Source organism: Pezoporus occidentalis, unplaced genomic scaffold (genome assembly GCF_034315485.1).
Source record: "Pezoporus occidentalis ecotype Australia unplaced genomic scaffold, CSIRO_AGI_Poc_V1 ctg8, whole genome shotgun sequence".
Lineage (NCBI taxonomy): Eukaryota > Metazoa > Chordata > Aves > Psittaciformes > Psittacidae > Pezoporus > Pezoporus occidentalis.
In genome coordinates, this window is record NW_026916158.1 from 4,663,222 (window position 1) to 4,688,530 (window position 25,309).

Sequence of the window (25,309 nt, forward strand, 5' to 3'; positions counted from 1 at the left end):
AAAAAGCAGGTGATACACAGCACACTAGATCACACCCAGGAGTACCCACCTCTCACTATGAGTAAATATTTAATAATTTGGAGAAGTCATTTTCAGACACACTGTTAACATATGAGACCTTATTCTTCATAGCTAAACAAGCTATTGCTGAACTTACAGGTCTGGCTCTACCTAGAGGACCCTGGATGTTGCTTTTCTGTAGCATAGAGTAATTCAAATAATGCGACAATACGAGAAGATAAAAATAAGATGCCTGGAAAGGATTTGTATCAGCACAGCCAGCCATGTAAATGTATATATAGTTACTTACCACTCGATACATAGTCCCCCACAAAGCAGATGTTTTAAACCACAAGACCTGTTCCGTTTGTCATTGAGACAGTTGGTAATTGCCAATTTCCTTCCCTCTTTTTCTTGTACGGACACTACCAACCAATGCGTCAATCGCATGTGGCTGGAACTAAGACCAAGCAAAGAATATGGGAAACACATTAATGTGAGGCTCAGCAGTGCCCAATTCAGACCCACGCAGTTATCACGTACGCCATCTCAGTAACATGCTTCGTCATGCTCAGTGTGTGTAGGTACCTGAACTGTGTGTCAGTTCCAATAAATCAATTTGGTAATGGAGCATGGACTGCTTTACACAACAGTTTGTCTCCACTTGAAATCTCTTGCATGCAACCTTGAGTTATTTCAGGTTGAAGAGATTCACATGGACAGCTCTTGCTGAGAACGATATACTGCTTTAACACACGGACAGGCGGCCTTGAAGCAGTTTTGCATTGTTCACTGGTGGACCTGAGCCTCTTCAGGGGTATGGAGCATCTGCATCATCCTGTCCCTGGCTTTCTCTAGCACTGCAACAGGTGTCTGCTTCCAAACCGCTGTCAGCCACTCTGCCCACCTCTCTATTCCACTCCTCTGCACTCCTACTGCCCTTGTGGGAACCACAGTAAGTGCCTATCCATGGTAGCAGATATTTCCTCACCTTCTGGATCTCCCAGCCTGCCTTACCATCTCTCAAATGCACACTCTACATCACTCTCTGCTACCCAGGTACAACTAGATAGTCCCTCTGTAATGCTGGATGACCATCAAAATGCACCGTAAGTCAGGAAAGCAGAGGGCAAGCTCATATCTCTGGAGTAATGATAATGACCTCAGTGTCCATGGACAAGAAAAGTTATCTTTGTTACAGAATCAATCTCAGTTTCCCAAAACAAACAAGAAAACAAATCAAAAAACAAACCAAAATAGAAAGAGTACACACACCTCCCTCCTGGCCATTAGATCAGTCTGCACAAACGTTGGCCAACCTCAGCAGTACTCAAGCAGAAGCATCTTCTGCTTACAGACTTGGAAGCAAAGACAGGTCTATCCCTAGCAAAGTCCAGACCCAATGGTTCAGACCAATTAAACTCTAGCACATTGCTCAGCCCTGCTCCTTTGCCCCGGGGAGCCACATTGTGCAGATAAGTGGCTTTAACACCCTTCCAGTACAACAGCCCCTAATGACTGCTCAGACCATGCTCTGCATCCTACTATGCCAAAAAGAAAATGCCATAATAACTGTGCTCCTAAAGCACCTTCATTTCAACACATTGAAGCAAATTTGAAGCATTAAAGCAGTTTCTGCAAGACCACAGCAGTCATACATGGCAACCTTACCTCCTCTGAAAATACAGGCAAAAAATGCTATCCTGTTGAAGATAATACAGGAGGGGAAGCAGACCTCTGGTTTCCAAATTTTGAGTGTTTATGTTATTGGGGTTTTATTTTAATATTCAGACTTAAACTTATTACAAAAAAAAAAAAAAAAACAACAACAAAAAAAAAACCAAACAGAAAAAAAAACACCACATCACCTTTTGTAGCTGCAGCTCTGGCTTTGCTGTCTAGGTAATCCATTTAATTGAATTGGATCTTGGGTGACACCTTTAAGAAAAATCTTATTCCCATTTCATTGAAGGAAAAATCATTCTATTTATGGAAAGATTACGTTGTAGAGCCAAAAGAAATACACAGCTTCAGCATAAAAGCCTTTCCCAAATAAAGGGAAGCTAAATATTGAATAGAAGATTAATTTTTGTTCTGTGTTTTGATGCTCATAAAATTGTTTTACAGGTATTTCTTAGCAGTGTTTTGAATTACAGATCTACTCGTGCAAAACCAGGATCTGTTAATAGTGGGTGGCCTCTCCTTTGCTTTTATGGAGTGAAAATTTTATTCTTTTACAACTACTGGTGATTTTTATCAAAGTCATCATGGGACATGCGCCTCAAAGGGTGAAAGGACAGAAGCATTAAAACAATTCCCTAGGCAACCTCTCAGGCTGAGCCAGTGTTGTTAAAATAATGAGTTGTGCACCACTCAATCCAAAACCACCAGCTGATCCCCATTTCTAGAGACAATAGGTAGAAAAAAAAATAGAAAATGTCTGCCACTGGTCAGATAATTTTTCACAAATCCTGTGTCTTCAACTGATAAAACTTAATATTTTTTTCTCTGACAGCCTACCAGTATTTTTAGACCTAGAAAAAAAGCATCCTTCAGAGTTTTCTTTTTTAAAGTAAGTAGCATTCTCAAACTTATTCCAGACAGCTAAAATTTAAAGAAACAGGAAGATTTCTAACAGTGTCCATGTACTCCACCTCCCAGAAAGTCTGCTTTCTTTTTTTTTTTATATACCACATTATTGCTAAATTTGGTGTCTTGTTGCCGGGTTGAATCCTGTCTGTCCTTTCAGTAATGGTGTGTGCAATTATTCTTTCACATTTCAGAACAAGACACCCAAAGTTTTCTTTCTCTTCGTCTAAGTTTTGTAACATACAAAGGCCAGAAGTCTCAAGGACAAGTAAATCAGGAGAGTCCACTGAAAACAGGCAAACATTGTGCTTTATAACTCACCAGTTAAAGCACACTTTAAACAAAGAGCCTATGACTGGTTCATCAGATAAGGCTTATATCTCTCTCCCTGGAATTTAATAACACTTCTTTTAAGAACACTTTTTGGTCAGCTAGAGTTGAAGTTCCCAGAATTATATAGTTACCTAAATACAACAAAACCTGCACGGAGTATAATTCCCAGCTCATCGTATGTTCTGTTTTGTTGCTTTGGCTCTTTTTCCCCCTTGAAAAATGGTTTGCGGAGTAGATCCAAAAATTGCCTTGTTTGAGGGCTGATGAAGTACTTAATACCCCAAGAGGCTTGACTCACACCTATTTCAGCACCTTACAGGGTTAAGACCAAGTGCTCTCCCTCAGTGTTACACCCTGCAACACTCTGGGTAGCGTCCTCGACTCTTCTCAGCGGGGTCACGACTTTACGTGAAGCCTCATTTAACACGGTCTGGCCTAAATTTAAGGCATACCAAACGGCTGCAACTTTCTCTGGTTTTAGCTCACCGCCGAAGTGGGTCCTGCAACCGTTTTGACGCAGCCTTCAAGCAGAACCTCCCACAGCACATGGCAAAAGCAGATTTCACCCCCAAGAAAGTGGGCAAAGAGCCCAAAGACGGCTGGAATTTTATCCGGCATGATTCATTATTTAACCAACAGAACAAATACGGCCAACACAACCGCTGGTGTAGCCCCTTATGACTCCGGCCGGCTCCAGGTGCACCTCGGAGTACCAAGGAACAGCCCATGGACCAGCTGCGCTGCGGGCGCTGCCGCTTCCCTCGGGGACCCCACGATGCTCTCGAGGATGCCCCGGACCGGCTGCGGCTCCAGAGAAAGGAAAAGTCGCGGTTTCTTGAAAAAGCGACTATAACGGCGTCCCGTGAGGTACAGCGTTTCTCACCGACCACAGCAATATTTTATCGGGGGGGGGGAGTTACAGTGTGTAAACCCTTACCTTAACTTCCGGCGACAAACACAGCAAAAAACCGGCATTAATTCCGAAGCAAGACCCCAGCGGAGGTTCCCCCAGAGGCGGGCAGTCCGCGCACGCCCCAGGACAGCTCCGTCCCACCACCGCTCCACAGCCACCCGCCTGCCCGCGCCTCAATGGCCAGGGGCTCGAAGGCTCCTGCCGGGGGCTCAGCCCGTCCGCACTCACCACGGGACGCCAGATTCAGATCAATCTCGTACCGCCGCAACCTGCTCTCCCGTTCAAACGCACGGCTCTGCCGCCCGGCCCAGCCGGGCCCGCCCTCCAGCGCGGAGCTCAGGGGAAACCCGGAGCAGCGCCGGACGCGGAATGGAGCGTGCTCCCGTCCGCTAGCGGGGCGGCGGTAGCGGCTGAGGCCAGCGATCCAGACCCGTTGTTGCTGCGGCCCCGCGCCCGCTCCCATTCAACCTGCTCCATTGTGTGCGCTCCGAGCCGGTGGGGCGCCGTGCTGCCCCTCAGCGCTACCCCGCTTCACGGGCTGCCGCAGGACGAGGGGCCCTTCCCCTAGCCATGTCCCGGTAGAGTCTCCCCTTGGCGGAATCACAGAGCTCCCGAGCTGGGGGGGGGAGCAGCCGCGGTGAGGCGGACCCGGAGGCTCACCTTCGTCCCGCCGGCGGCGGGTGTCATGGAGACGCGCGGGACGGCCCCGTCACCTCAGGGCATCGCGCAACAGGGGCCACGGCCACAACGCCGCACCTGCCGCGGGGCGGGGCGGAACGAGGCGAGCCCTGGGAGAGACCCGTCGCCTCCAGGAGTTGGAAAGAGCCTTTAGGGGCCTTCCTCCGAGCAGTGCGGGATCCCCCCCCGGGGAGGGGAATACCGTGTTGGCGGACTTCTGAAGTACTTTTTTGCTTTTAAAAATCTATGGTGACGTTCAGGGGCTGTTCACCTGCCCTAACAGAGTGTAACTGCAGAGAAACGGTAGCCGGTACCTGTACAGCCCCAGTGTCCCTGACATCCAGCGTACCGACGGTCAACGGATGTCCTGGTGTGAAGGAATGCAGCTCTGTGCTGGAGGAGGTTAAGTATCGCGGTGGCCGTGAGGCCTCGTTCCATGCCCACAGCCAAGCTCCATTGTTTGTATGAAAACAGCGCTGTGTCCACTGTTTTTGGGTGGGCTCCGGGGCTGGTGGTGTTTATGGCAACCATTTGCCATGCATGCTGCACCAGCAATAAAAAGCCTGTGCAACACTGAAGATATTTTTCTTAGTGGGCCATTTGGAGGCCTTTCACTCCCTATGATCTTTTGAAGATGTTGTATTGCTCATGGCATATTCAGAGTTGCAGGGGAAAAGGCACAAGAGCACAGAGTTTAATTCTTGTCCTTGCTGCTAATCACACAAGAACCGCATCCTCTGCTTGGAAATATTTTGATGTGCATTGCTGCTGTAGCTAAAGGAACAGGACTGTGCTCCTCAGGGGGAGCATGGGGTGGTTTTATATAATACAGAAACGTGCTGCTTCTCCCCCACCTCCCAGTCAGCTCCTCGACTCTGCAGAGCTGTTTGTTTCTACTCCTGTTACTGCTTTTTCAATAGACAGGCCTCCCACTGAGACAAGATCTGCAACCTCTCAAGCCTTGCATAGATGGAAAGCACAGCTTTGAACCCAATTGTGCTTATTTTGAGGGGGTAGGGTGTGTTGTTGTTTGTTTTTATTAAACAGATAAGCCCTGGATGATAAGGAAAACAGCATTAACAAACAATTACAGGACTTGACTCTCCCAAAATCATTTGTCCCTGCAATCACAAATCCACTTGGTTACTCTCTGTGAGATTAGTGTTGTCCACCACAGTGCTGATCCTGTATACAAAACCAGCTCCCTGTATTTGTATTCTGACCAAGAACTGTAGTAAGAGCACATCACCAAAACCTCTTGCCTTGTGCAACAAACATGAAAAGATATTAGAGGGCTGAATCCAAATATTTGGATATCCCTCTCCATAGTTCCTTCTAAAATTATTTGTTAGATTATTTTACTACCAATAGAGGGAACTTTAAAATTTATTTCAGACCAAGGGGGGGGGGGGGCCTTCCTTGACAGAAGTGATGAAGCAGCCCTATTGCCACCTTTTAAAAACCCTTCATAAGCCACAACCTACCAGAAATGATACAGCAATTCACTGTAATTTAGACAAATCCATTCTGAATTCATCAAGGGTAAAAATGGATAAGAGTCAGGACTGTGAGGGAACAAACTTGCTTCACATTCACTCACAATTCACCTCTGCTTGCATGCAGCTTCCTGAGATTTTGCTCTCAGCTTTACAGTGGATTTTTGTGACCAATCCTTTTATGACTCATTAACAAAAGAGAGTGGAAAGTGCACGTAGAATTATGTTTATTACAGAAAAAAAATACGTAACAGTATAATTATACCCACTTTGGAAAAGCACTTTCTACATACTAGGTGCAGGAACTGGAACACCTATAATTCCCTGTGGGAAGTGGATTAATGCTTAGATTGAATTTGTAGTTTGGGGTTCAAAGTCACCTTTGAGTTTTGCTTCAGAGGATGCTACAGCTGATCCTGAATCCCTGTGGCATTCTCCAAAGAAAGGAGTTATGTCTAAACCACAGCAGTGGTTGGCCCAGCCCTTCACTGTATAATGCATAAAACCAGGTGCCTCACTTTTAGCAGGCACAGATACCCAATTTCCAGCTCCTGTCGAGGCCTGCTTCAGGCCTGTTTCCCCTCTCCCCCACACTGGTTTCTTACACAGAGGTCTGTGCTGCAGGTTCTTCACTGCCAGCTGCTCACTGTGCTTTGCAAACACTAATCTCAGCCCTCAGAGGATCCAGGAACTAAAGCAGTAAAGAAGCACTAACATCTATTCTCACTTTAGGATCTCAGGATTCACAATTTTGCCCTAAGCAGAAAAAATGATGACATAACAACTACTTGTCAGACAAGCAATGCTCAGCTATCAAAATTTTTTATACCACGCTCTTCTCCCTAGTATTTCATTGCAAGGAATCACACAGAAAGAAAGAAAATCTGTAAAACACTTCACTTTAAATAAATATTGGGACTGTGGGAGGTTAAACAAAGGTCAAGTGCTTGATATATAAAACATGTAACAATGAACATAAGAATTCAGTTTTTATTCTGAGAATATTTACAAAAAAGTAAGACACTCTCATATACTTAAGATGCATTTCCATATAAAATAAGAATTTAATAAGTTCTTAGCACAGTATGGTCCATCTTTTCAAACTTCATGTTAAACTTACATTTGCATCTGATTTTAGATATTTATGGAACCATCAGAAAAAACAGCATATGTTTTTCCTCTTCAAGTGAATGTTGCCTTCTCTTTGGACTACTGGCATATTAATTTATATTCCTTGATATACCAAGTGATTTTTTTTTTCCCAAGACATTTTAGTTGTTATGACCTTATCAGATGTTTAGGATCAGCTGTAACAAATTACCTTTAATATCAGGAACAGTGCAACCCATTATTCAAGATGAAAGACTTTTTAAAACACAAATGATACACAAAAGTAGTGTAAGAACAGAATTCAGACAAAATGCTTGTGTGTAAATACCACAAGCTTTGTAAAGATATGAAAAGTTTTCTAACCAGTGATGGCTATGTAGCAATGACATGTAGCAGAGAAGCATTTAAGGCAATAAACTGTGAACAAACACTCTGCACCTCTTAAAAACTGGGTTGTTGATTGCTTTCACCAGTTGATTAAGAGAGATGTACAGGTTATTTAGCAGGTGGAAAACTGAGCAACTAATTTAGGACATTGCTGTAGCAAAGTTCAGCTTCAGAACTGCATACTACTACTAAATTTCAATCCCACATGGGTTATAAAATGGCATTAAGTGAGTTTTCTGTTCAAGACAGGGACCCTCAAAATTATGGCACTGGTTTTTACCATAAACTTACACTATACATCAAGCACATAACACAGGTAGCCCCTTTTTATTTAAACAGAGCGTCTTAACCAGCTCACAAATTGTTTCAATGTTTTTACAAATTTATTCTTACTTATACGATCTCTAATTCTTTCAGAGTAACTTTCTTCTTGCCATATTCCTTTATTTTTCTTCAAGGCCTTTAACTCTGCTCGAAGGAGTCTTTTGTGAAGTTTCCAGTACAGGCGGGAATCGTGATGCAGTCCTTTAATATGCGCCGTTCTGCCAAGCCCCTGTCTCAAGATCTCTTCATTTAAACACATGCTGAGAAATCGACCCTATAAAAAGGCACAATAAACATACTCCACCTTTAAAGTTGTTTTATTTATGTTTTTGTGTCAGCTCCCTCTGAGATACAAGCTTTAGTTATGGCTAAATCTATACTCCGGCAGAAACAGCTAAAAGGATTCTGGCTGAATTAAAAATGAATACTGATGATAAATATAGCATTTTACAGCTAAATATATAAATACTAAGACATTTGTGAGAGAACATTTGACAGACTAAACATTAGGCTAATCAGAACTACACAGTATAGCCTATTGACAGAAATAGGCTATATTGAGAGAAATACTCTGTCATCAAAAACACCGGTCTTGAAATCAGAGCTGCAAATATGACATTTAAAATTCATATAAAGATACATAAATTATAAATAATCATCTTCCTTGAAGGTACTGAGATGACTGGATTGTATAACTGCAGTCAAACTCAAAACTGCAGATAAAAGTAAATTTTTTGTTGCTATATTTACCTTATTTACTAAAACTAGGCACTCTAGTGCCAAGTCCTCTCTTCCCAGAAGTTGGAACCATATCATCTGCTGGGGTTTTAACTCTTGCTGTAACCAGACCATGCCACTTGGTGCCAACTCCACTCCAGCAAGTCTTACCAGTAGAAGACCTTTTGATTGCCCTGATTAGAGAAAGAACTTTGTTACTGAACCCAGCAAAGGAATTTCTGGCTTTGCACAGACCCTCAGCTGCTAGTAATGGATTTATTCCCATGGACTTAAAAGGCAAAAATAACCCATTGTGGTTCCCCAAAGCACTACTTACTTGTAAATAAGAATTTAGTCTCATCTCTCCTTTAGTAAAAAAAAGTTATTCAAGATTGTGTAAGTGGTTTAATCTAGCTTCTTTTATTTTAAGCTATTTTATTTTTCACACAGAAAGAACTGCTTTCATTATCAGTCATTCTCATTTTATCTCAAGGGAGGGGAATAACAGGCAAGAAGCATTAGCACCCCCAAGTATTTGCAAAGCAAGTGTGTGTGCCTCACAGGCTTCAGGGACAGCTTTCACCAGGTCACAGCAAAACTGTCCCCAAGAGTGGGTTTGTACAGGCAGGTGGCCAATCTTCGGGGTAAAAGAAAGCACCACCCCAACAGTCTTTTTGCCAGGAATAAGGTGAGCTATGCAAGCAGCTGAACTGCTGGTGTGCTAGCTTTTTAGAAAAATATCACAATAATGATGCTGGTTAATACCTATATTATATTGGTGAGCTCTTTTTACAGATCTCCTTGCAGTCTTTTATTCCCCCACTTTCTACCTGTGAAGTACAGAAAGACCAAAAGGCACAGGCAGGACTGTACCTTGCTCACCAGCCTGCCGCAGCCTGTTCTCTGTGCAGCCATAGTAACAGCCCCAACATTCCATTCCCACCCTTGTCCTTTGTGTTCTTCTACTCACATTTTCTCTGTACTGCTGTAATAAAAGGAATGCTAATGGGAATGTGTTCAACTTCCAGGCCTTTCTCCGTTATGCAATGTAATTTCCCCCTCAATTTCACATTCTTTTCTACAAACTCCACAGGTATATCCAAAGCCCTTGAAAACTTTGTTGTCTATTGATGGGAAGAAGAAGACAAAGTTTTAAGGGAAAAAAACCTGAACAAACAAACCAAAATCATAAAGCAGTAAATCATACTAAATCCAACTTCTTCCTAAAATTGTTTGGCAAACTGCGATTATTAGACAGAAGAGACAAATATATATGTGTGTGTGCATATACATATATTTAATAGTAATCAGCTGCAGAAGCCATTATGTGCCAGCCATTCCAGACACTTGTAATGTTCCATGTTGTACAGGCCTTGCAACATCAGGGGTGGGCATGAGAGCAAGGTTTATAGAAAGCACAGAAAGCGACATTTTTGAGCAATGTGAACTGAAGTTCTCTTGATTCACTATGAAAAGGGTGTTTTGAAAGTGGGTTGAACAGTGCTAGGATAAAAGCAAAGGAAAGCCAAGATGTGCTTAAAGATGCTAGCAGAGAACAGACACACTGAAAACCAAGGCGGCGCAGGTAGAACCAACACAGCCTTTGGTAAGGGACTAAAAGAGGAGACGGAGAAGCAGATGCACACCTTTGAAGAGATCACAATAAGACTAAATTTGCTACTAGGAGGGTCCAAAGGGGTAAGTTATGTGATCACACAGGGAAAGTGCTTAGCAGCAGCAAAGCCTTGCTTGGCAGCACAGGAATGAAGCAGCCACAGGTTTAGTGGGTAGAGGAAGAAGGACGGGAGCTGGGAACAGCACAGCGCCCAGGATTTAAGACCCTAAAATCTAGAAGTGCCACTAGCCTTCTGCAGAGCACTTGACATACATCTGTACAGCTGTGAAAAATACCGACCTGCTGATGTACCCCGGCTGGAACACACCAGCCCTCTGGAAGTAAAAATACCTGACCCACCACGACTAAACTCAAAGATCTTTCTCCTGAATGTTATTTATTCAGACAACCTTCCCATCTGGGGTCCAAGCCTGTAAGCCCGAAAACAGACCGGGGCGTCCCGGCCCCGGCTGCGCGGCTGCTGCTCGGGCAGAGACACGAGTAACACCGCACCTCCACCGTCCCTCCGGCGCGGGCCCTCTGAAGTCCCCGGGCCGCGCTGGGCTCCCCGCCGTCCGCCGGCACCCGGCAGAGCCCCGCGGAGCCGCGGCCTCCCCGCACACACTCACCATACGCACGCTCCGGGCCAGCACCAGCACCCCGGCCACCGCCATCCCAGTGCTCAGGCTCTGCAGGCAGAGGACAGCAGGGCTCAGCGGCGCGGCCCTGGCTCCTGCCCCCGCCCCTCACCCGCGCCCTGCCGGTCCCGTCACCCTCAGCAGGCCGAGGTGCGCGTCTGCCCACTCGGACAGGCGGGCTAGGGCCTCCGCCGCGCCGCTCCTCCGTTCCGCCATGGCCGCACGGTGCCTCCCCGCAGCGCCGCCCGCTGGCCGGGCTGCCGGGGCGGGGACAGGAGCTGCCGCGGGGCCGGGCCCAGCGGCGGGCTGTATGCATTGGGCCTCCAAACACAAACCCGTTAGGGCGGCTCCAGAGTCCCGGCCTGGTGGCACTTAACGTGGCTGTGACGGCCATAACCCTCCAAACTGCACTACACCTCCCCTGAGCCCTGAGGTGTCGTACCGCCACCGGACAGGTCCCCTACTGCACCTCGGGGCACCATCTGAAGAGAAAACCCACCTGTGGAACACTTCCACACTCATCTCTGTTGTTTATTCTTTACCGTAATTCATAACAACTACTTGTCACTCCTTTCCAAATGGCTCTAGCCACCTGTTTCCTCAGCTGCATCAAACGCCCACCTCTGCAATGCATCTCTGTGGGCTTCAAAGAAATACATACATTGTAAGAATCACAGAAGCAGGGAATGTTTTGGGTTGGGCCTTAAGGATCATCTAGTTCCAACCACCCTGCCACAGACAGGTGCACCTAACACTAGAGCAAGTTGCTTAGAGCCCCGTCTGCCCCGGCCTTGAACACTTCCAGGGATGGGGCAGCCACAGCTGCTCTGGGCAACTTCTGCCAGTGCCTTGCCATGCTCACAGTAATGATTTTTTTCCTAATATCTGATCTAAATCTAATAATAATAATATTATAATTTAATTATAGTAACCTGGATTTTGTTTACACGAGTCTTCCATTTAAACCCAGTTCTAGGTTTCTACACGAACAGACCATACATGAGACAGTAACAGTCACAAATCAGGGTTCCAGGAGAAGATACTTAGCTGGGAATTCATAACCCGAGGCAGCAAAACCCATACTTCAGTCAAAAAAAATTATCTAAGGTTGAAACTAAAGGGCAATGAAACAAAGCAGCTTTACAGAAAACAAAGAAGTGGACAGTGGGCACTGGCAGATTCTTCAGCACCTGTAACACAGATGAAATGTAGCATTGGTATTTTAAAACAAGAGCAGCCAGTTGTTTTGATGGTGCACCGGCAGTGCTGAAGTTCCCAAGCCACCAGACTGGCATGCTCTGTCCTCAGCTGTTTGCTCATGGGCCACAGGAGGCAGAGCGCAACAGCAGCCTGATCCCATTTTACGGAACTTGTTGGATGTTACACTTTGATGCACGCATGCGCCTTCTGGGCATGGGAATTAAAGAATTGAATTCTGCAGTGCTGGTATTTGCTGTTTAAGGAAGTCTTGGGAAACAAGAACAAGTCCCAGCTGTGAGCGCAGGTGACAATGACTTTCCTGCATGGTAAGCCGCTGTAATGACCCAGCACTGGAAGGAGAGAGCTGTCCACTACCTCCCCTCCCCATGTCCTGCTACACCCACCCCTTGGTCCACCCTCTCCCCTGGGACCTGTCTCACTTCACAATGATCCTGCACAGGAACTGGGACAAACCTTTCACCTACAAAAATCCAATTTCTGCCATTTCCCTTTTGCTGGAGATAACACACATCTGACTCCCATGACTCACTCAGGCCAGGCAGGAGCACAAAGCCCTGCAGTTACCAAGTGATCTAGAGCAGCACCTAGAACCATCCACCTTCTTGAACTCCCATTTTAATAACACTCTCAAGGAAGAGGTTGGGTTGCCACTTGTCTGTTTTAAAAGTTATTTTTTTACTGCTAGAGATGTTTAAATCTACAGTAATTATAATCTTAAAAAAAATTAAATCACTTTATACTAATGTTAGCAGAACAAACATAGCGAGACCTAAAGTTTACTAGTTCTTTTCACCAACCTGCTAATGGGCTGGTACAGTAGGATCACTTCCAATTTGCGTTACAAAACAAGAAACTCTAAAGCACTTAAGAATATAATTTCTCATATTCTCCACTTGAGAGGTTTTTCCTCTAGTTCAGAAAAGTTAATGAAAAAATATATCTTTAATTATGAAAAAGATGCAGTTAAAGTGGCCCATTGTTTCAGTAGAGACACAGAACTGCCTTTTACAGTTAATCCAGCAGAGATGATCTGCTGAAACCTGTGTGCACCACTGACTATGAATCTCCAACATCATCTTGTATTTTTTTTGTGCTTATGCGGAGGTGAAATTAGAAGACCTCTTCTACAGAGACAGGCAGAGAGAGCTGGGCTCATTCAGGCTGGAGAAGACTCCAGGGAGGCCTTTTAACAAACTTCCAGTACCTAAAGGGGCCAACAAGAAAGCTGGAGAGGGAATTTTTACAGGGGCATGCAGGGACAGGACAAGGGGGAATGGCTTTAACCTGACAGAGGGGAGATTCAGATTAGGTATTAGGGAAAAAAAAGAAAAATCTTCACTATGAGGGTGATGAGGCACTGGCACAGGTTGGCCAGAGCAGCTGTGGCTGCCCCATCCCTGGCAGTGTTGAAGGCCAGGTTGGACAGGGCTTGGAGCAACCTGCTCCAGTGGAAGGGGTCTGTGCCTGTGGCAGGGGGGCTGGAATTAGATGATCTCTAATGTCCTTTCCAACCCAAATCATTCTATAACTTTCCATCTGGGGAGTAAAACCAATGTGATTTTATTTATCTTGACTGATGTACAGCTCAGGGCTTGGTGCTCTGAGAAGAGGGAGAGGACGCAGAGGAACAAGGCTCAGTGCCCAGGGAAGCATTTGGTCACTCTCTGCTTCTAGACACCTTCTTGCTCCTTGTGTCATGCAGACACTTTGTACACACATCCTCTCCAGCCAGTGAAAAGTCACTATCGATTTACTTTTCCCCAAAAAAATACAGTAACAAAAGATCCATAAGCCCTCCTGGAGCTTGGAGCACTGAGCTTAAGATACAACACTACAAATATTGACAAGGCAAGAAACACAGAATAGGAAAAAAAAAAAAAAAAAAAATCAGGTACCTTTCAAAGGGATTTTTAATAGTTTTCTTCTTTAATAATGATGTGCTATATGCATGGAACAGTGTCCAAGTGCCCTCTCTCCAGGCATACAGTGTGCTTGCTGTATATCACTAAGGCACTCGGGAAGGAAGTAACTTTTGATAAATGCAACGGGAATGTTTCCACCACACAGCATCAGTAATAAATTTCTGAAGCAGCTCTACCACAGGGTTTATCTCATCTGATTTATGTGACACCAAGTCATACACCAACCACTGGGAGTGTTTCAGGTTTGTCGTCACCAAATCACTTTCAAAGGCACTGATCACCTTTCCTTTCCACTATCTGGGAAGGGTCCCATTTTTTCCCACTGATTTTGAAACTGAATATTTGAATTTTAGTCACATAGAGGAACCAACTCCATGGATTCATTCCCTCATAGTAACAGCTGCCTTCCAAGGCTTTTTTGTGTGCTACCTGCTACGCTATCCAGTCTATACCTCTATGAACTCATCCAGTCTATACCTCTATGAACTCAAGGCTTAGAGTATTGTGCGTTATTCAAGTCCTATCTTACAGCATTTTTTTTTCCAAGAAAGTACCTGAATGTAAATCAAAATGCTTTGAAACAGCAGAAATAAATTAAACAAATGTAATTTGTTTATAAAAATATTTTCTTACAAATCTTTAAAGCTTATAAAAGCCAGAAAATACATTTAAAAGAATCTCTGAAAGATTTCATCCTTTGAGGTGTGGTTACAGTTCAGAAAGGGGGAAGAAACAAAGCCCACAGGCATTTCACTTTTATCTTCCTGCAAGGAATTCTGTAGTACAACACGCTTAATTTACACGTCAAACTGCCCTTGATGTCCTTCCCCGGGTCAACGCCCTGTGTCAGATCATTGCTGTTTGAAAATGAAGTCATAACTTAATTGACAACGCTGCTGTTCACACAGACATGGCACAATTAGCTTTTCCATAGGTACTCTATGGAAATTCAGGTGTTAGACCAGCAGCTACGACTGAAGCTAGAGCTCAGGGATATGGATGTAGGATGCAAGTGTCATTTTTTTAACAGTTACTTTCTGAACTTATATTTTCATATTAGGAGGACAAGCGGTATCACATACAACCATACCACCGCCTCAGCCACCCCTTTTGTCAGTGATGGGGCATTAAAAAATACCTATATTCCTGTTTATTGATTATGGGATATGTCTTTGTAATAAAACTAAAAAGACCTTGCTAGTCCATCCAATATTTAAACTGCATCAATTGCTCCTCTTGCACTTCCATGCAGACTGTCCTTCATCCTGCAGCTTTTTGAATTTTGGGCCCAATAGAAACCACCAGCCAAATCCCAGAATGACACAGATGATGGATTCCACATAGTAACCATCCAAGGCAGTAACACAGGAACCACCGGCTTTTGTGCAGAGCTAAAACAGAGAAGCAGAAGTTGATGCAGTAAGTATTCTCTGGGTCATACAGAAACACAGACTTTCAGAAAACAGGCATCAGATATCCACTGCTTTTTACTTGAGTTTATTTACTCTTCTTTCATTTGTATGGAGTTATGAGAGAGGCTTTTGATCTTATCACTATGAAAATAAGAAACTGTTAAAAAACATTTGGGAAATGGAGCATATTGGCCCAAGGGGTGAACTCTAGAAAACAGAAGCTGCCCAGCTGCCTCATGTTGACCTGAAGGTGGGAACACTGTTCTTAATCACACAAAAAGAAAGGTTTGTTGTTTGGTTTTTTTTTTCTTCCATAGCCATCCAAATGGCTTCTTTAGAAACTATATCCTTGCATCTCACCGCAATAGTGGTACAAAATGCTGCTTATGTCTGGAAAAAAACATGCCCAGGATGGTTTATAATGCAAATCTGGAAGTCAAATACTCCAGCACTTAAAGGGTAAATATGTAGCACACGATTGTTTCTGCTATTGTTCAGCTTCCAGTACTACCATAACCCCAAGATAAATCAATTCTCCAAGCTGAGAGTCTGCCAGCACTTTGATTGCTCTTGGACACATCAAGATCAGATTAGCAATAAAAGGGGAGTGGTGGCAGTGGTGGAACATTACCAATTGAGAAGCTGTGAAAAAAGATCAGGAGTGAGGTGAAGGATGATGGACTTAAATTCAGCACAGGTCGAGGGAACCTAATAGGTGGTAAGCTAATGAGAGGCAGGCTGAAAATGCACACACTGTGGAAACACCTTCCCTTCTGCAACTAGTAAAAACTGCAACTCCAGTTCCAACAAGTCACTTTTGACTTCCAGAACAGTTTGTGTATTTAGAGAACCTCCACATCTAAGAGTACTGGCATTCTAGAGCAGAATAAATCTCAGCCATGAGTACAGATAAAAAATCCCAAACCACAACACCAACAAAACCCCCAAAACATTTCCACCCTTCCAAATAGTCATGTTAAAGTGCTCTCATTTGCACATGAAGCGGTGAATTTGAAACCTTGCTTTCCAGGCAGTTTTGCGTCCTGTTTCTTGATCTGTGTACAGCAGCACAGCAAGTCCTTTGTTCTCTTCCACTGGGCTCCCAAAACTGGGAAAGCTGCCAAGTCACACGGCTCAATTTCACGTGGAGTGACGATCAAAGAAAGCAAAGGAACATCACAGAAGAAGAAGGTATCAAGGCATCCAGATAGGAAGCATCCAGAAAGACAGAAGGTAAAAAAAACTTAACCTACCCCAAAACTTAAGGGACTTGTGGGACAAACAGCCTGTCAAGAACAGAGTGCCTAATTATACAACTCTGAACTTACAAAGGTTTACTCTCAAAAATGTAACTACAGCCTCCTTATACCATAGAGAATGTGGCACCAATCTAGTGCTTCTACCACCAGCTTTTCATTCCAGCCCAAAAAGATAACTACGCTGCAACTGCAAATCTTTGGTAAGATGTTAGTTATTAAGAGCACACAGACAAAACCAGACAATTTTATCTAACAGGAAAATTAGCTCAATTAGGAGGAATTTTTAAGCTATTGGCTACAAAGGTTTTCAAAGGTGAAAAAATACTGGGAAACAATCTAATGGAGAAATAATTAAACAGGGACCTCCTCCACCTCCAAAACTTACTTCTGCAGCAACTGTAGTTCCACAGGTCTGTTCCTGGGCCCCTGCACACTCCTTCACCGTGAGCGGGTCCACAAGCCAAAGCGCAACAGTGGAAGGCCAGTTCCCCCCAAGATTTGACACAGTATTTAGGAGTGTCATGTAGGTTCCTCCAATGAGTGGATCACTGACTTTGGCATTGAAAGCCATTATTGCAACATACATGCTATACAGAGTAATCTATAGAAGAAATAAGAAAACCAATAAGAAATAAGGTGCAGACAGTGACAACTAAAAAGCCTAGGAGATAACTTGAAGTTAGGAACACTGATTGAAAAATAATCCCAACAACTTAAAATTGCGTAAGAGAGAAACTACTTCTGCAGTCTGCCCCTCTACCAATACCAGGAAGTAGCCTTGCCACTTCTCTCAAGTCAGGCTGAAACAGACCAAGCCTCACCTGCAGTGGAATGACTCAGGTTATCAATCTGAAGTATAAAATGACCAGCTAAAATAACAGAAAAGTAACACTTGTGCATTTAAAATCAACTCCCAATTAATTGCATACATTTTAGTTGTGATCCAAAGCCCAGTTCGTATCAGGTGCTTGCTTTCCAGGCCTTTGGATCAGATCCATCATGATATTCCTTCAAAAATCAGTAAGGTATCTTTTTTAGGACCAGGATCACATAACTTTATGTATCTGCATAACAAGCACAATCATCATGCTTCTGAAACTCAGTTAGAATGCTGTGATTTCTCCAGCTCCACCATGCTTTTCGGCTTCTGGGTTTGGGGGAAAAAAAAAACCCAAACATCTGGGAAACAAAAGCAGATATTGTCAGCTAAAAGTAACTCCACAGAAAATGTCCAATGGAGCACATAGAAGAGGGAGAAATATTATTACAAGAGTATCAAAAATAAATACAGCCGTACAGCACACAGGTCAGAGAATTCTTGTGTAATTAAAGACAAAAGCAAGTAACAGCATTTATAGTCCTCTACTTGACTGATATGAAACACCCTCCTGTTACTCTCCCCTTCCCATGTGCAACGTATGTTACCTGATGTAAAGCATAACTCAGCAATACTACAACATAGTAGTAGATAGGAAATCCTCCTTCATGCTTTACTTTAGGAGTCCACCATACCAAAAAAGCAAATTCCAGACCAAGCAGTAATCTGGAGGAATAAGAAAGATAATTTGTAATTCAAGTAATTGTTCCCATGTGTTTCATTCATGTTTCCTTGATACAAAGCAACCATCAAACATTTATACATACAAAGTACATTAAAATAGTTTATATCTGGTTACAACTATTCCTGTCTTAGTTAGAATTGCTTAGGTATAAAATGTTTACAGTTTCAGTGCTTGTCAAATATTTAATTCTGTCTTCCACATAAACATAATTCACTGCCAGATACCCTATACAAGCTTTCTCCCCTGCCCCTTCACATAGAGATTTTTGTAAAAAACAAAGCACAAGATATCCAACCAAATTCAGCCCAAGCAGGATGTACTTTTCTTTTTTTGTGTGTATGAAAACATATATAGTTGCATAAGAACATGTTAGAAGTAGCAGCTACCTATTACAGACATGCTACATGACTTAATGAGTAACTGCATTAGGTTGCTGGATTCATTTGGTTTAGAATTCCATAAGCAAACTCCTATATAAAAAACACCACCAAAATGAAGTGTCTTTTTCTCTCAGTCACCTCAGTAAAGCATACCCCTTGGAGATGCGCCAAGTGACTTGTCAGTGTGTTCTGCCACTCTTAAGTTAGGAAGCACATGTAATTTCATAGATACAGTCACAGATCTAGAGAAATTCATGAATAAAGAACTATTGACACTGAGTAAGAACAGGAGAGTACTGATGCAACGCTGTTGTGTGTGCATCTTAAAAACACGTCATGTTCTGCTTTCCTGTATATGATACTAAGTGAATTATCTTCAAGGCACAAGACAGTTCAACTTACTATGAGAAATCCAACATACTTCCTTGTACCTGGAAGTCAAGAGTTACACAAGACATCTTGTAATAGTTCTGAGTACACAAATTACTACATTTCTATCAAATGAGACTTTTTGTTTGGTTGTTTTTTACCTGAAAGGCATAGCTTTGTAAAATGTGTTCAGTGGCTGGGGGCCTGCTGTGTATTTGCTGATAATCAGAGGCAATATTATCTGTAATGGAACCATTGGAACTGCTAGCAGAGCTAAGTGCTCTTTCGGGACTCCCTCTTCCACCAATTTGAGTCCTGTTACAGCATCTGCTGCTGAAAATCCAACCTGCAGCACAAGTTAGACAAAATAAACTGAGGAAAGCAGCGATAGTTTAGCTAGAAATTCAGTTTACTCAGTATTAAGTAAACTGAGAAACATGATAGATTACAAGTCACTTCCATCTCTGATGCATTTTCCAAATAAGCTCCAACACACATTCTACACTTGCACACTCTTACTATCTGTGCCAAAACTATACCAAGAGCATTAAACGTAGCAATGACATTCATGTCCCATGCCTTAATTTCTGTTGGCATCTACAACAGCCAAGAAGCAGCAGTGGAAACCTAGTTTGTGCAGAGATGCAGATTCTGGAAATGGTATATAGGTTAAATGAAACATTTTCTGTCGTTTTAACTGCAGACTACTCAAACAGATTAACTGTTTAAAAATGTTTAAAAGTAAATTACTTTAATACTAGATTGCAGTCAAACTTCTCTTTAATGCTTGTGTAAACACTTACAAAAGCTCAAACAAATGTTTTCTCTTGTACAACCCTGCTTGGCATGATGATATAAGCAATTCTACCCCAAACTCCATGTGAAAATTCAGAACTCTGATGACAACCCCTAGTAAAACTAAAAAGTTACATCACAGGGACTCGGTAATCTTTCAGATATCATCAGCATCTGACAATTCATATATGTATTTACTTACTTTTGCTGTGAGAATCAAGAGACAGAAGGTTAGAACTGCTGGCATCTTGATTATTGAGAATAGCAGCCTGTACGTATCCGTAATGCCTTTTGTTTCTTCTTTTGTTGGCATTAGTTCCTTGTTTTCCTTTTTCAAAAGGGCCACCAGTGTCGTGGTAATTAAAAAGACAGCTCCCCAGAAAAACAGGAAATCTGGAGGGGGGGAAAAATCGTAAAATAATAATAATAATAAAAATCTTTCTAACAGCCATCGTTAACACTTCATTAACAATTCACTGAGTATCTAAAATGCAGTTATTTCACAAAAATATAAACCTAATAGTAATACATATTACTCATTGAACCTCCTAAAAACAAGCATTAAAAGCAAGCCACAAACACATAGCTATGCACAGTAACTGATAGCTCTTCCCTGCCTCTCATTCTGTGATGATATATTTGTTTGAGATCTGAGACAGAAGAGCAGCAGCAGAGCAGTTCATTTCCCTGCTGATCTGTGTGTTATTACCACAACGAGCACGTTGGAGAAGAAACAGAAGTAAGAATAAAAATTTTGAAGGATTATGTGTACAGCTACTAAAAGCTGATAGAGGAAGAACAAAATATTTCATAGTTACAAGACAGGGAAAAAAACTTCAGAGAAAGGAGGCATTCACACCTCTCCAGCTGATTTACTGTGTAGTCATGTAACTAGTCTGTGCCTCAATTCTATACTCCCTATCTAAGATCTACCATCTAAAGGAAACAAAGATTTACACTCGTAAGTGTAAAGACAGCCTGATGAAAGTTCTTACACATGTTGTAAAGAGTCGCTCAAATATGCCTGGTTTAAGTGGATATTATACTTGTTAATCTTTATGTGCTCTATTTTAAGCAGATACAATATTTGATAAATGATGCTTTTGAAGACAACAATAGTAAAAACACAGCAATTTTTTATGGCAATTACTTTTTGAGTTAGTGAGTGGATTAATTCAAGATAATCCTATCCTCTGTCTCTGTGGAAGAGGCAGGAAAGAACTCAGTAACATGCAGAGGGGTAAGACAGAAGTAGTCATGAGCAACTCCAGAAGCCTGTGACTTGAAAGTAAGCAGTGAGGGCTGGTGAAGGGGCAAAGAGAGCACAGAGTCAATTACTAGATGCTACTTACACACAGAAAGAGAAAAAACACAAGAAGCTTTAAGAAAACATGGGAAGACTACTTTAGGTATATCCTACCGTTCTCATTATAAAAGAGAAAAAGTCATTTCAAACCATTCTCTGCTGCTTCCATACCTGCTACTTTGCCCTTTTCTAAAGTAAAGAATATCTCATAACCAATGCTGCCAGACTGCTTTCTCCTCTGCAGAAAAAAGGTATCCTGAACACATACTTTTATGTAAAAGATGAGTTTTCACAGTCATGCTAATCACAGCTATTGTCTTCAGAAGACATACAGGAGAGGTACTCTAATAATAGAGCCAAGCATAATCACTACAGTGAGCAGTCTACAATGTGAGGACAGGAACAGAAATAGCTTTGAGCATCATTGCATGAATACTCTTCATCAGGGCAGCCCTGTCAGCTACAGTATTGCAATACAATACAGTGATGCAATGGCTGGATTAGCAACAAAACAATAATCACAAAAAGCCATATCTAAAACAAAACAAAGCCTTTTGTAGTTGCAGGCAGTTTACACAAACATAAGGTACACTTCATTTCAAACACCGTGAAGTCCACTAAGAGGCAAAAACTTTAAAAATATAATTTACACAAAGTATTTCTAGCACAAACTTTCTGGTGCCACCACTGTTGTCTACTGCCATCCCTAATTTGTCCCTGCCCCTACATTGCTACTAACAAAATAAACCATTGCACTGGGGAAAAGCAAATTTTTGAACTAGACCAGGGCCAGACATGGCTGGAAAATAGCCATCAACAAGGTGTGCATGGGCTACAGGTGTTTCGTTGCAACAGCTTTTAAGTAATCTATGGCAATGCATCTCCTCCCAGGAAAAGGGGCACTGCACAGTCACCAGCCCACATACATTTGGGCTGCCTTGAAGTGGCACCTTCTTCTTGCACTTCTTCCTGCTGGAGCAGGCATTCACATGACTGCATGGCAAACTGGGCAGGAATCAAAAGATCCAGCCAGTAAGCCTTTAAAAAAACTAATTTGAACAGCCAAGACCTAAACTCATATACATGCCCAAATAAATGTGTTTCTCGTTTTCTTCCCTAGAACTGTAGCCTGAAATGACATAACACAGCATTTGTTTTGCTGAATGGTTTTACTTTTTTTCCATATTCTTTCCCAAAGTTAACAAGAACAACTAATGCTGTTGCTTATCAACAACTTGAGGCTGACTGGAGTCCTGAACTGTTGATGTGCTCTTTCCCCAGCATGGGTATTCAGCCTATGACGAAAGCGGTCAGAAATTTGAACCAGCAGAAGACTATTCACCTTTTGAAACTGTAACGTTTTCTGCTGCTTTAACTGCCTGAACTGGTTCATCACAAGCCCTACTAGGGCCAGAAAGCTACTCTTGTCATGTCAGTGAGCGTGTTGACAGTACTGCTGCTCTACAGCTGCTTCAGGAGAAATGTGGGCACGGCAAATTGTGGAATACAGTCACATGAACAAAGCAACAGAAATTTCTTCAGTTCATTTTACTATCCCCCAAAAATATATCCTGCAGCTGTAGTGTCAGAGTTACTTGATTTGCTAACTCCACCCAGGTTAGTACTCCAGGACAAGTTAAACAGGTCACACTGTTTTTAGGTTTTGGGATTATTGTTATTTTTTTTTCAAAGACAGCACTCTTACAGTAGCATCAAATTAATTTATACAAACAGTACTGAGAAGAAAAAAACGACAACCCAACCCAAAACAAGAAAACGACAACAAAAGGACAACAGTGTGGACAAATCAAGTTCCTAAATAAAACAGCGATTTGCAAGTTGTATCAGCAGTTAAAGACGACAGTCTGCTGCTGCAGCAAGAAGGAAGAGATACACCAGCACTGACAAACTACACAGTAAAGGAAAACCAAGGGAAGCAATAAACCAGCAGTGTTACTTTGAGAACTACTCCATGCTGGTTGACACATAGACTAGACATAGGGTTATCAAAAGGAATAGAAGAGGAAGGCTAGTTAGCAACTGCAATAGCTGCATAGACAAAAATAAGTACAGCAGTTTTGGAATCCGATATTCCGATTTATTAAGATAGGTACAGGATAGAAAGCAAAACTAGCCTTTAAACAACAATTTAACTCAGTTTTGGCATACCTTTTCTCTTAGATGATACAGGTAGAGGAATCAATGTAAGAGATGGAAAAGAAACTAAAATTGTGAGAATTTACTCTTCACTGCATGGTCACTGTAAGACTGCAAACAGAAGTGGTGCCAGTGTTTCCTGTCCTCCCATAGGCTGAGCTGGCTAAACTCAACCTTAAAACCAAAACATGCATTTTAAACACCTTCCAGGTAATATGCCTAACATCAACCACCACATATCTTTCTTTAAAAAACCCAAAACAACCCCCAAGCAGCCCCTAAACCACCAAGGAGAAGACATCCCTAAACTAATAGCTAGTTATGGTTGGATTACCAGACCTCATTTAGTCTATCAACGAGAAACCAAAGTCTCCTTTAATACATCAAGATAGGGCCTTCCTTCAGAAACTGGCTATATGGTCACCCCTGAACACTTGTCATTTATACTTCTGTGAATACTATCTTGTAAGAGTTATTTTTTTATTTTTTCTCTTTCCTCCTAGAGATGTTCTTAAAAGGCCTCCTTAAAAAGAAGCAAAGCCTTTGGTTTGTCTGTTTTTTGTTTTGTTTTGTTTTTAAACAATAATCTATTCCACAGTCATTAAATGGGGGGGGGGGGGGGAGGAATTCCCTCCAAAGTGCTTAGGTCAGCTATGGCAATGACAAGGCAAGTTTCCCACACTCTTAAGCCCAAAGAGGCCTGGAAGTGCATGTAGGGCTAGACTCTGCCAGCCTCCAGGCAGGCTGTGCTTTCTCATAGACAGAAGACAAACCAAACCTGCTCGGTTCACACTGCTCGCTTCGAACAGAGATTCCCTGAGCTCCTGGGTCCAGGCTCAGGGAAGACGCATCCCCATCCCAGCATCAGCACGCACAGGCCTGTGGTATCCAAGCAATACCTGAGAGAGTAACAATCCCTCGAGGCTGGGGCTGGAACCGCAGGTACTTGTTGCAGAAGGAGGACGACTCGAGGGCCAGGAAGAGAACGTTGCCCAGAAAGTAGCCAGCCGTCTGGCCTACTGAGTTGCAGGTGGAGGCGTAGCCCACGTTCTCCCTGGACAACATGGTGAGGGCCCAGCCGTCCACCGCAATGTCTTGAGTCGCCGCCAGGAACTCGAAGAGGAAGAAAGACACAGTAAGGGCCACCACATCGGGGCCCCGGCCCTCCCCGTCGCCCAGCAGCACATCCACCTGGGTAGACATGTAGATCATGAAGAGCCCCAGCACATACTGCGTGGGCACCAGCCAGGACTTGCGGCGGCCAAAGCCTCGTAAATAGACGGCGTCCACCAAGGGGGCCCAGAGCAGCTTGAGGCTGAAGGGCCAGAACACGAAACTGAAGAAGGCCTGGTCCGTGTAGCTGGCACTCTTGCTCTGCAGGATGAGAGGGACGCTACCTGCCAGTCCCAGCGGGATGCCCTGAAGCACGTACAGCACCAGCAGCAGCAGGATGCTGCCCAGCTCCGCCCGGTATCCTCGTACCCTCCGCTCCGGCGGCAGCAGCACCTCTGCCTCACCGCCCAGCAAACCATCCCCGCAGAGCGCCAGGGCGGGCGGCGCCTCGCTCCCCACGTCCAGGCAGTGGTGGTGATGGTGGCTCCCGGCCCGACGCTGCCGGCCGCCCTCTTTGGCCGCGATAGCGGGCGACATATTTTTAGCAGCGACGGCGGCCCCGGGACCGCGCTGCGGCTGCAGGGGCCGAAACTGGAGCTGATGCCGCCGCTTAGCAAACGCCGCACACCGGCCGGACAACTGCCTACCCACCCCTTCCGGGCACGCGGCACTGGTGGCAGGCTTGGCTGCGGCTCATTGGTGCGCCGCAGACATACGTCAGGTACCGTCCAGCCCCGCTGGTGAGGCGGAGCCGCGACTGTACTGAGCTGGTGGGAGTGGAGTTACCGGTCCTAGCGCCGTAGGAGACCGTTGTGGGACTCACTGGTAAGCGGTAGCGGGGGAAGAGCGCAGGAACAGGAGAGCTTCAACCGCGTGGCAGTCTCTGAGGAGTTTTAAACACCTGGGAAACGGAAGGATGCTTCAGGCGTTAAAAACAGACGAAAAGCAAGATATATACTTCGAGTGGTCTGGTCATGATGTAGTTATAAATAACGCATAACAGTGACATCCCC

At 43.6% G+C, this 25,309-nt stretch overlaps 3 protein-coding genes across 8 annotated transcripts in view; all 3 read right to left on the reverse strand.

Moving 5' to 3' along the window:
* The window catches only part of PLCH1 (phospholipase C eta 1), an 80,156-nt gene extending 75,973 nt beyond the window's left edge, over positions 1-4,183 (reverse strand). For all 4 annotated transcript variants that reach the window (XM_062603510.1, XM_062603509.1, XM_062603508.1 and 1 more), the window contains exon 1: positions 4,064-4,183. The gene's annotated coding sequence lies outside the window, so the exon portion shown is untranslated. The remainder of the gene's footprint in view (positions 1-4,063) is intronic.
* An 864-nt stretch (positions 4,184-5,047) lies between these two features.
* Positions 5,048-11,081, reverse strand: CUNH3orf33 (chromosome unknown C3orf33 homolog). Of its 2 annotated transcripts, XM_062602959.1 has the most exons (5): positions 10,936-11,081; positions 10,792-10,851; positions 9,518-9,671; positions 8,581-8,741; positions 5,050-8,104 (listed from the first exon to the last, which is right to left on the reverse strand). In XM_062602959.1, the coding sequence occupies exons 1-5, from the start codon at positions 11,014-11,016 to the stop codon at positions 7,838-7,840; spliced, it is 723 nt and encodes a 240-aa protein (XP_062458943.1). In that variant the 5' UTR covers positions 11,017-11,081; the 3' UTR covers positions 5,050-7,837. The 2 variants fall into 2 exon arrangements, with proteins under 2 accessions (XP_062458945.1, XP_062458943.1); XM_062602961.1 differs by lacking the exon at positions 10,792-10,851 and having other exon boundaries at positions 5,048-8,104; positions 10,936-11,074.
* A 3,452-nt stretch (positions 11,082-14,533) lies between these two features.
* Positions 14,534-25,062, reverse strand: SLC33A1 (solute carrier family 33 member 1). 2 transcript variants are annotated; one of them, XM_062603218.1, is made up of 6 exons: positions 24,083-25,045; positions 19,923-20,113; positions 19,087-19,271; positions 18,040-18,157; positions 17,000-17,215; positions 14,534-15,334 (listed from the first exon to the last, which is right to left on the reverse strand). In XM_062603218.1, the coding sequence occupies exons 1-6, from the start codon at positions 24,831-24,833 to the stop codon at positions 15,167-15,169; spliced, it is 1,629 nt and encodes a 542-aa protein (XP_062459202.1). In that variant the 5' UTR covers positions 24,834-25,045; the 3' UTR covers positions 14,534-15,166. The 2 variants fall into 2 exon arrangements, with proteins under 2 accessions (XP_062459202.1, XP_062459203.1); XM_062603219.1 differs by lacking the exons at positions 18,040-18,157; positions 19,923-20,113 and having other exon boundaries at positions 24,083-25,062.
* Between the last annotated feature and the right edge of the window lie 247 nt (positions 25,063-25,309).